This window comes from Rana temporaria, chromosome 3 (assembly GCF_905171775.1).
Source record: "Rana temporaria chromosome 3, aRanTem1.1, whole genome shotgun sequence".
NCBI classification, from domain to species: Eukaryota; Metazoa; Chordata; class Amphibia; order Anura; family Ranidae; genus Rana; species Rana temporaria.
In genome coordinates, this window is record NC_053491.1 from 419,892,101 (window position 1) to 419,904,210 (window position 12,110).

At 41.9% G+C, this 12,110-nt stretch overlaps 1 protein-coding gene across 1 annotated transcript in view; it reads right to left on the reverse strand.

The window, feature by feature from the left end:
* Nucleotides 1-1,838, reverse strand: part of GFRA2 (GDNF family receptor alpha 2) — a 136,403-nt gene extending 134,565 nt beyond the window's left edge. Inside the window, exon 1 of the mRNA XM_040346133.1 lies at nt 1,472-1,838. Coding sequence (XP_040202067.1) covers nt 1,472-1,520 — 49 coding nt within the window. The 5' untranslated portion in view covers nt 1,521-1,838. The remainder of the gene's footprint in view (nt 1-1,471) is intronic.
* Between the last annotated feature and the right edge of the window lie 10,272 nt (nt 1,839-12,110).

Here is a 12,110-nt window from a genome sequence, read left to right on the forward strand (position 1 = left end):
CACCCTAATGCAATAGGCTGCGCACACCTATGTGAGTATAAAAAAGCACTACAAAGCACAATAATACTGCATACACCACCATATCTCAGAGCACTGCCTTACTAATAAGCCTTTATCCTGTTACATAGATCATGCACAGAGGAACGTGGGTAATACATATACTGAATTTTCCTGCATGTTGCTATTCTGGAGTTGATTTATTAAAGGAGTAGAGAATGTTCACTTTGCAAAATCAACATTGTCTTCTCCTTTACTAAATCAATCCACCAAACTAACCTCAAACTACCTACTCACCCCTGCCTTATAATACAGAATAAGCCCCATACTGCTACATAGATCATGCACAGATGTGTGAAGGTAATGCATGTACAGAATTTGGCTGCACGTTGTTACATTGAGGTTGATTTACCAAAGGAGTAGATAAAGTTCACTCAGTACAAAAATCCAGTAAAAAAATACAACAAAAAAATACAGTATAAACCACTATAGCTCAGAGCCTTACTAAATAAGCCCCATTCCGTTCCATAGATTATGCACATAGGAGTATGAGTAATACATATACAGAAGGTATCTGCATGTTGTTGTACTGGAGTTGATTTACTAAAGGAGTAGAGAATGTTCACTTTGCAAAATCAACATTGTCTTCTCCTTTACTAAATCAATCCACCAAACTAACCTCAAAACTACCTACTCACCCCTGCCTTATAATACAGAATAAGCCCCATACTGCTACATAGATCATGCACAGATGTGTGTAGGTAATGCATGTACAGAATTTGGCTGCATGTTGTTACATTGAGGTTGATTTACTAAAGGAGTAGATAAAGTTCACTGAGTACAAAAATCCAGTAAAAAAAAAGACAACAAAAAAATACAGTATAAACCACTATAGCTCAGAGTCTTACTAAATAAGCCCCATTCCGTTCCATAGATTATGCACATAGGAGTATGAGTAATACATATACAGAAGGTGTCTGCATGTTGTTGTACTGGAGTTGATTTACTAAAGGAGTCGAGAATGTTCACTTTGCAAAGTGGGTACAAAAAGCAATAAAAATTAAAATAAATGTGTATAAACAACTAACAGCCTTACTGAATAAGCCCCATGCTGTTTCTTAGATCATGGATATAGGAACAAGGGGGACACAAATTCCAAATTTGCCAGCTAAGTAGATTTACTAAAGGAGTAGAGAATGTTCATCTTGCAAAATTAACATCTTTCTTCTCCTTTAGTAAATCAACCCAACTCACTCTATAATAATGGTAAATCTTTATTGACGCTGTCCCACGCTAGGACCAATTGGCTCCCACTGATAATAACATAATATAATAAATATATAAAATAATAATATAAAATAATAAAATGTTTATAAATTGACTCACAAAAAAATGCAGACTGTAATTGAAGTGTGCCTGAATGCCGGTACAGAACTCACAGACAGTATAGTAAACATTTTATAAATGCACTTACCTAAGAACAGCAGACTGTATTGGAAGTGTGCAGCCAGCATGATTCCCATTGAGAAGATCCAATCTAAAGGAATCTTAATCCCCCAAATCTCAACCTCTCCCTGGCTCCTTCAGTAGTTTCCTATGTGCTGGATCCTCTTTCAAACATCCTTCACTGGGTAAAAGAGCTGAGAGCAGGAAATCCAGGAGAGAGATGCTGAGCGGGGAGAATTGGCTGCTGGAGGATGCGGGAGAAGGATCAGAGAAGAGTTTGTGTGTGCTGCTTATCAAAAGAGAGGAGTGGGAGACCAGAGAGAGGAGGAGATACTGATGAGAGAGGACAGGCTCCACAGGGGAAAGGTTAGAGGGAGGCAAGTGGGACTAGAAGAAGGAATGAGGCTGAGCAGCGCATATTATATAAGGGGAGTAGGTGACGGAACAAAGGTCAGGGTTCAAAGGGGAAGGAAACAGCAAGGAGAGCAGAGATTTGATGGAGTGGGACAGTATCACTGAGATGGTAGACTGGTGACAGTAAGGCATGCACGGATGCTTTGAAGAATAGGAAAGAGACAAGTCTCAGTGAGAAGAGGGATCCAGAGGAGATAATAAATTGGACCAGTAATGCAAAGCAAGTGATCAGATCCTATGAGTAAAGAAGAGTTTCCGAAGAAGAGATAGAAGTTGAGATAAGACAAGTAGTATTAATGAGAATGTAGTTCCTGCCGCACCCCTCACCCCGCTTGCAGGGTAATAAGGGAGAATGGTGCTAAAACATTAGCGGGTGTGATGCCGGCAGGGCCGGCCCTATGATGGGACCGGGTGGTACCATGGGTACCTGGCAGAAATTTTTCTGGGGGCAGCATACTGATGCCTGCCAGCCCGTTCCGCTACCCAAATAAAATTGATGTCCTTTTTTCCCCACAAATAGAGCTTTCTTTTGGTGATATTTGATCACCTCTGCGTTTTTTATTTTTTGTGCTATAAATATATATATTTTTTAACTTTTTGCTATAATAAATATCCCCAAAATTTAGAAAAATAAACTATTTTCTTCAGTTTAGGCCAATATGTATTCTTCTACATATTTTTGGTACCAAAAAAAAAAACACAATTGGCGTACATTGATTAGTTTGCGCAAAATACATTGTGGCCGCCGGCAATTCACAGGTCCCTTTATACTCCTGGATACATGTATAGAGCCATGGCAGGTACTTTTATACGCCTATATGCATGTATAGAGCCATGACAGGCCCTCTTTATACATGTATAGAGCCATGACAGGCCCTCGTTATACTCCTTTATACATGTTTAGAGCCATGACAGGCCCTCGTTATACTCCTTTATACATGTATAGAGCCACGACAGGTCCTCTTTATACTCCTATATACATTTATAGAGCCATGGCAGGTCCTCTTGATATTCCTTTACATGTAAAGAGTCTCGACAGGTCCTCTATATACATGTATAGAGCCATGACAGGTCCTCTTTATACATCTATAGAGCCATGACAGGCCCTTGTTATACTCCTTTATACATGTATAGAGCCATGTCAAGTACTCTTTATAGTCCTATATACATTTATAGAGCCATGACAGGTCCTCTTGATATTCCTTTACATGTAAAGAGTAATGACAGGTCCTCTATATACATGTATAGAGCCATGACAGGTCCTCTTTATACTCCTATACATGTATAGAGCAATGACAGGTTCTCTTTATACTCCTTTATACATGTATAGAGCCAAGGCGGGTCCCCTTTAGTTATCATGATATAAAATAATGAATGTGGGGGCCTTTTGGTTGGTGTGATTTTTTTTCGGGGGGGGGGGGGTGGGCAGCATTTCATTCTTGGTCCCAGGCAGCACAATGTCTTGGGCCGGCACTGGATGCCGGGGTGAGGTAGGGGTCCTAAAGTGGAAATCTGATAAAGGAGAAAGGTTGCAATAAAGAGACAGCAAGCAGAGATATTGCAGGAAAGAAGTCACAATGCAGAGATGAGTGGAAGGTCCCAGAATTGATGACTATGTACACCAGGGCTGAGAAGTGAGTAATGAGAGGCAGGGATAAGAGTTGATGTCATTAGGAGATATAAGGGAATAGACAAGATGTAGTCATGCAGTGAGAAAGAGGGGAGAGATTATGAAGGGAGAAGAGAAAATGTAAGGAAATTTCCTAAAGACATAAGACTGATATCAGAAAGTGTGATGAAAGGAGAGGGTGTAAAAAAGAAAGGTATATTAGAGAAAATTGGTTATGGGAGGCAAAGCCAGAAGAGGTCCTCTACTGAGTAGTAGTGTGCAGGCAAGGAGAGGTCCTGCAGAGAGCATCTGATGGGAGGACAGGTTACAGTAAGCAGAGTTTCTAAGGAAATACTATAGGGATAAGTGATTAGAGGAGAAAAAAGGAGAGGAGAGGTACAGAAGGGAAATGGAACATTGCACTAATGAGAGGATAAATACCGAGTCATGGAAAGAAAAGACTGTGGTACAGAAGAGAAACTGTAGTGGCGCAGGGTGAGGAGAGGTCCTGTATGCAGCAATTAGGAGAAAACAAACTCTAGTGGTGCAGAATGAGGTGAGGCAGAGGTCCTACAGTGCCTTAAAAAAGTATTCATACCCCTTGAAATTTTCCACATTTTGTTATGTTATGACCAAAAGATGTTTTTTTGGGGGATTTTATGTGATAGACCAGCACAAAGTGGCACATAATTGTAAAGTGGAAAAAAAATGATTAATGGTTTTCAATTTTTTTTACAAATAAATATCTGAAAGGTGTCACATGCATTTGTATTCAGCCCCCTTTACTCTGATACCCTTAACTCAAATCTAGTGGAACCAATTGCCATCAGAAGTCACCTAATTAGTAAATCTGTGTATAATTTATTCTCAGAGGTTTGTTAGAGAACCTTAGTGAACAAACAGCATCATGAAGACCAAGGAACACACCAGACAGATCAGGGATAATGTTGTGGAGGAGTTTAAAGCAGGGTTAGGTTATAAAATATCCCAAGCTTTGAACATCTCACAGAGCACTGTTCAATCCATCGTCTGAAAATGGAAGTATGGCACAACTGCAAACCTACCAAGACATGGCCATCCACCTAAAGTGACTGGCAAGGAGAGCGTTAATCAGAGAAGCAACCAAGAGGCTCATGGTAACTGGAGGAGCTGCAGAGATCCACAGCTCAGGTGGGAGAATCTGTCCACAGGACAACTATTAGTCGTGCACTCCACAAATCTGGCCTTTGTTGAAAGAAAGCCACAAGTAGTCCAATTTGCAGTTTGCGATAAGCCATGGGGGGGGGGGGGGTATTGACAGCAAATGTGGAAAAAGGTGCTCTGATCAGAAGAGACAGATATTGAACTTTTTGGCCTAAAACCAAAACGCAATATGTGGCAGAAAACTAAGGCCGCGTACACACGGCCGATAAACTCGACGGGCAAAACACATCGTTTTGCTCGTCGAGTTCCTTGTTCGGCTGTCAAAAAACTTGTCGAGCCAAATGTTCCCATTGACCAACGAGGAGATAGAGAACATGCTCTCTATTTGGCTCAACGAGTTTCCCGACGGGTTTCTCGGCGAAAAGTATACACACGACCGGTTTTCTTGGCAGAATACGTCTCCCATCGAGTTTCTTGCTGAATTCTGCCGAGAAAACCGGTCGTGTGTACGGGGCTTAACACTGCACATCACCCTGAACACACCTTTCACCTATTTATTTGTAAAAAGATTTGAAAACCATTTATTATTTTGTTTCCACTTTGTGTTGGTCTATCACAAAAAAATCCCAAATAAATACAATTACGATTTTGGTTGTAACATGATAAAATGTGGAAAATTTCAAGAGGTTTTAATACTTTTTCAAGGCACTGTACGTATATGAAGTGATGAAGAAGTAGACAAGCTGTAATAGTTCAGGGTAACATGAAATATGAAATATTTAGGCAGGCCCCTCCTCCTTATGGACTCTTTCTTCCCTCTTCCCCTTGTCTCTTCATACTCTTTAGTCTACATTTTCTTTTCATTGCTCTATGCACTTTCTTCTTCTGTGACTCCTGATTTTTTTGGAGTCGACTCAGTTATGGTGGCAACAGTGATGCTGGATACCAATAAGTAGGAGTTTATATGCAATAACCTGTACATGTATCTCTTTGTTCTGTATGATCAGCCTATTGTTGTTGTTTTCTCTTTTATTGTATCATTATATTACTAATTGTCGTACTTTGTGTATAGTACCCCGTTACCGGGATTTTCCTCTTCATCATAAGTTTGATGTATTCGTCACACTATTGCACTATTCTGTTGTGTCAACTTTTCTATCAATAAAATATTTGTAAAATAAATATTTAGGCAGGGCCGATCCTAGGGTCACAGGCGCCTGGGTGCAGAAATATTTCTGGTTCCCCCCACATGGGCGTGGTCATTTTACTAACTCCTCCCCTTTACAAATGTTTCTATGGCAATGACCACGGAGATGCTCCCCCACAAAGTCTTCATTACCCTGGGATCCTTACATGATCTCTTAACAATAAACAAAATACAGGAAGAGAAGCAGAGTACTTTGGGCCAGATTCACGTAGAATCGCGGCGGCGTAACTTATCCTAGATAAGTTACACCGCCGCAATTTTTCATCGCAAGTGCCTGATTCACCAAGCACTTGCGATAAAAACTACGCCCGCGGCCTCCGGCGCAAGGCGGGCCAATTCAAACGGGCGTGTGCCATTTAAATTAGGCGCGCTCCCGCACCGGACCTACTGCGCATGCTCCGTTTCCTAACTCCCGCCGTGCCGTCATTTTTTTGAACGGCGACGCGCGTAGCGTACTTCCGTAATTACCGGACGGCTTACGCAAACGACGTTAAATTTTGAATTTCGACACGGGAACGACGGCCATACTTTAGACAGCAATACACTTGCTGACTAAAGTTAAGGCACCAAAAAAAAAGTGTAACTTTGCGACGGGAAACTAGACTAGCGGCGACGTAGCGAACGCGAAAAACCGTAGTGGATCCGCCGTAACTCCTAATTTGCATACCCGACGCTGGTTTACGACGCAAACTCCCCCCAGCGGCGGCCGCGGTACTGCATCCTAAGATCCGACAGTGTAAAACTATTACACCTGTCGGATCTTAGGGATATCTATGCGTAACTGATTCTATGAATCAGTCGCATAGATAGAAACAGGGATACGACGGCGTATCAGGAGAAACGCCGTCGTATCCCTTTTGTGAATCTGGCCCTTTATTGGGACCTGGAGGGGGGATCTCTGATGGACACAGAGAGGGCTTCTGTTAGAGAGTCTGTTAGAAAACTCTGCCACTTTGGCGCCCCCCACCTCTGCAGGCACCTGGGTGCAAAGCTGTGGAGGCCTATGATAGCGCAGAGTGTGTTTAGCGGTATGAGATTACCATCTATGGGGTAATATGTATTTAGTTAGGTAAGATACTAACTACCTAACTAAATACATATCACCCCATAGATGGTAATCTCATACTGCTAAGCACACTCCAAGCCACATTTGAAGGTTCTTCGGCCATACTACAGTCAAAATATCTTTAGTTTATATAGAAATAACATTCTTTGCAAGATAGGTATGTACTACTTTCTATTACCACGTTGCATGGTAATTGTCCGGATATGGCGTCGGATTGCCACTCACCCTCTATTTACATTATTTCTTTCCCCGCACAGCTTTAATTGCAGTAGACCTTCGTCTCTGCCCCATGGCTAGTAAATGGATATTTATCCTTTGGACTATTACTGTTTCACCGCTACTTATCTGGCACGTCCCCACATATGGCTCGCTGGGCACCTTGCATGTTGGGTGTCTCCTACTCGCTGTTTAATGCAGTCTTGGCGTCACTTGAACACTTTGATAAGTTGTATTGTATATTATGGTATCTGTAACTATTAATTTAAAAAAAAAAGCATTAATGGACTTTCTCTCCTTAGAATTTACACAAGCTCCTAAAGAAGCAACCTTCGCAAAACATGTAGAGCTTAAGTTATTGCTATATTATAGTCTAGACATACATGTTAATATTGACATGGTTTGACATGTACGACCAAGTTTGTCACTACTGCAGCAATACTGCAGTCTTTTAATGTGTTTTGTTTTTTGTTTTTCTCTTCATACTATGTATTAAATTGTTAATAAATTACTGTTTATTTTTGTACAATTGGTGACTGTAGGGCAAATCTGCAAAATCTGCACGTTCATGTGCATGTAAAGGCAGGCGTTCCAATACTTTTGACAATATAATGTCTATTGTATTAGTCCAGAGAGAGGAGACCTTCTATATTGGGTGACAAGGAGAAGACTAGTTGCAGTGATGAAAGACAAGAGGAGGTCTTTGATGATTAGGGAAGGCAAGTTGTAATGGTGCAAGGTCAGAAAAGGTCCTAGGTTATCCTTTACTCTGTATCGCTACACCTGTTGTAATGATTAGAGTTGAGCAAACCCGAACTGTAAAGTTCGGGTTCGGTACGGACTTTGGGTTTTTCCCGAACCCGGACCCGAACCCGAATAATTGGAAAAAGTTTGGGTCCGGGTTCGGAGTTCGGGAACCTTAGTAAGGAATAGGGCTGTCCCAGTGACGTAGCACAGTGTGCATCAGAGGGGGGCGGGGTCACGTGACGCATGGCCCGCCTCCCCTATAAAAGAAACGTCAAGATACGGCGCGTCATTCGCGGAGCTGTGCTCTGAATGGATGGATCCTCTCATCGCTGGCCCAATCGTTGGCGAGAACACCCGTACACCCGTCGCTGGAGAACTAACCCGCCGCTGGATACAAGACAACGATTGATCAGGGAGCAGCATGGATCGTCTATTTTCACTGCTGGATTTTTATTTGGTTTAATTAATAAAGTATTTTGTTCAACGGTGTGTGTGTTTTTTTTTTCAGACAACTACTATTTTCACTTCCTTCGTGAAATGGTAGGGGTACAGTGTACCCCATTACCATTTCACACAGGGGGGGGGGGGTCAGGATCTGGGGGTCCCCTTTGTTAAAGGGGTCTTCCAGATTCTGATAAGCCTCCCGCCCGCATACCCCCACAACCACCGGGCAAGGGTTGTGGGGATGAGACCCTTGTCCCCATCAACATGGGGACAAGGTGCTTTGGGGGGCACCCCAAAGCACCCTCCCAATGTTGAGGGCATGTGGCCTGGTGCGGTTCAGAAGAGGGGGGGCCGCACTCTGTCCCCCCCTCTTTTCTGCGGCCGGCCAGGTCAACGTGCTTGGATAAGGGGTCTGGTGTGGATTTTAGGGGGAACTCCACGCCATTTTTTTTTTATATTTGGGGTGGAGTTCCCCTTAAAATCCACACCAGACCTGAAGGCCAAGCATGCTTCAGGCCCCGTACACACGACCAAGTTTCTCGGCAGAATTCAGCCAGAAACTCGGTCGGAGCTGTATTCTGCCGAGAAACCCGGGCGTGTGTACACTTTCGGCCGAGGAAGCCGACGAGGACCTCGGCGAGGAAATAGAGAACATGTTCTCTATTTCCTCATTGTTCTATGGGAAATTTCGGCTCGCCGAGGTCCTCGGCGGCTTCACAAGGAACTCGACGGACAAAATGATGTGTTTTGCCCGTCGAGTTCCTCGGACGTGTGTACGGGGCCTTACTGTATATACAGACTGACTACTGTTCTGGGTTTAGTAACACTTTAATTACAGTGATGGAAGTAAAGCAGGTCGTTAAAGATTACTACTTTACTGAACTGCTAGTATTTCCTTGACACTACTACAGCACATTTTTATTGTTATTATTACTATCATTTTTTTACATGTATGTTACCTGTAAACAGTTTTTCCTGAAATAAATGTTCAGTTATTCTGTGGGCTATCCGTGTCTATAAATCAATATTGTATAAAATGTTTATATAACATATGATAGCTGATGGATTTCTCCCATAATTACTGTGAAAATACACTTGACTCTATGACCAGCTGTTTTGACATATTTGGGTTATGGATGTGCATTTTGCCTGAAAGAATCTCTGATGCCGGGGGAAGGGAACTGCAGTTTAGTTTAACAAGGATGAACGCCACTCTGGGGACAAGTGACACAATAGGCTCATTCACATGGCATGGTATCGCAGAGCATTGCATGGCGCTTTGTGGTTTGACTGAAATACATCTTCCTGTGTCATGAAAAGAAGGGGAGGAGGAATCATGGAGACGGACACACAGGTTCTCTTGTCTGACCAAGACCGGTGTCACTTCTTTGTCCTCATTGTGACTTTTTGTCACCCGACATGTGTCTGCTACTGACCTCGAAATCTCTAATCAACTAGTCAGATGCCTGAACTGTACGAGTCAGCCTGAATGGAACTCAGGAAAAACCTCTGAAGGAAAAGAGAACAGTCTGTGTTGCTTGAAGTAACCAATCACCTTCCAGTGTTCTTTTTCTGAACTGCACTGAAAAATGGCAGCTGGATTCTGTTTTTTTTTTTTGCTTATTGCATAGCTCCCAACTGTCCCTGATTTTCGAGGGACTGTCCCTGATTTCGAACAAAGTCCCTCTGTCCCTCTTTCCTCCTCAATTGTCCCTCATTTTGGTCTGATCTATATAGTTGTATAAAAAATGCTCTATTTATCTTTCAAATAGTGTTTCCCAGAGCTAAACCTCTCATCCAATTTTTCAATTGCTGCATTTGTAAATCTCAAAAGCCATTATAAAGGAATTTTAGTGATAAAAAAGTACTTTTTTTAAAGTATAATTTGCCTTTAAGAGGGCGGGGCAGGGGTGTGTGTCCTATACCTACATACTTTTGCTAATATCGTGTTTCCCCGAAAATAAGCCCGGGTCTTATATACATTTTGACAACAAAAGACACAGTAGGGCTTATTTTCGGGGTAGGTCTTATGATGCCATGTGCTGTCTCTCCCTACCTGCCTGTCACGAATACCCTGTGTAAAAGTTCTTGCAGAATGTTGGTATCACACAATGCAAAACTGCTGTATGCTAAGATGTAGTGCCACATACCTTCTTATAATGCCTGTGACACGTCTGCAGAGGAAGGGGGGCCCGAGATCCCCCGCTGACATCTTGGAGAGGGAGAGATTAGCTGAGTGCAGCTCCTCACTTGCTTTGCCTGACAGATCTCTGCACAGGGAGGGGGGCTTATATCCCTTGCTGACATCTCGGAGAGGGAGACCAGCTGAGTGCAGTTTGCCACTTCCTTAGCCTGCCGAACCTCTCCTCCCTGCTCCGAGCACTGTGGGGGGGGGGAGAGGAGGAAACAAGCAGGAGATCAGCTGATCGCAGAGCGCCTGTATTCTGTAAGTACTTGGCACAATTGACACACACGGTCTACAATATACACTACTGCAACGGAGTAGTGTATACACTATACACACAAGCAATCCACACTAGGGCTTATTTTCAGGGTAGGGCTTATATTGCAGCCCTTCCCGAAAATCGGGGTAGGTCTTATTTTTGGGGTAGGTCTTACTTTCGGGGAAACACGGTAGGTGTCCCTCATTCCCATCTCAGAAAGTTGGGAGGAATGTTATTGTGAAAGTCAGTTTACAAATGTAAATCTGAATATGCAGTTTCATCATACAGTGTCCCTCCTTCACACCCAGGAACAAGTACTTGTGGGTTGTCTACAAAGATAATAATGGATAAACAGCGCTGGCTCCTCCTAATTCATTACTACAAGCTGCTGGTAAGTACCTGGGAATTGGGGATATAAACTATTCTAAATAAGTGATGGTTAAACCAGCAAATGTTTCCTTTCTTTCTTGGATACCTATGTGAAAATATTTGATAAAGTGACAACAGTATTGGATATACAAAAATTCATAAATTTGATAAATAAAGTGACAATAGTGCAATTTAACCCTTTCATGACTAAGCCTATTTCTGATATTTGGTGTTTACAAGTTAAAATCCAAAATTACTTAGAACCCCCAACATTATATATATATATATATATATATATATATATATATATATATATATATATATATATATATATATATATATATATATATATTAGCAGAGAATCTAGAGAATAAAATGGCGATTTTTGCAATATTTTATGTCACACGGTATTTGTGCAGTGGTGTTTTAAATGCAACTTTTTGGGAAAAATACATTTTCATGAATGTTAAAAAAACGAAACAGTAATGTTCGCTCAATTTTATTGTATAATGTGAAATATGGTGTTACGCCGAGTAAATAGATACCAAACATGTCACACTTCATAATTGCACACATTTGTAGAATGGCGACAAACGACGGTACCTAAAAATCTTCATAGGCAACGCTTAAATTCTTTTTTTACGGTTACCAGATTAGAGTTACAGAGGAGGTCTAGGGCTAGACTTATTGCTCTCGCTCTGGCGATCGCAGTAATATCTCACATGTGTGATTTTAACACCATTTTCATATGCGGGCGCGACTGTATGCGTTTTGTTTGCTGCGTGAGCTCGCTGGGAAAGGGGGCGCTTTAAAAAAAAAAAAATTTTCTTCTTATTTATTTTTATATTATTAAATTGTGTTTTAAAAAAAAAAAATTTGATCACCTTTATTGCTGTCACAAGGAATGTAAACATCCCTTGTAACAGTAATAGGTGGTGACAGGTACTCTTTATGGAGAGATCGGGGGTCTAAAAGACCCCCAATCCCTCTTTTGCACTGCAAAGTATT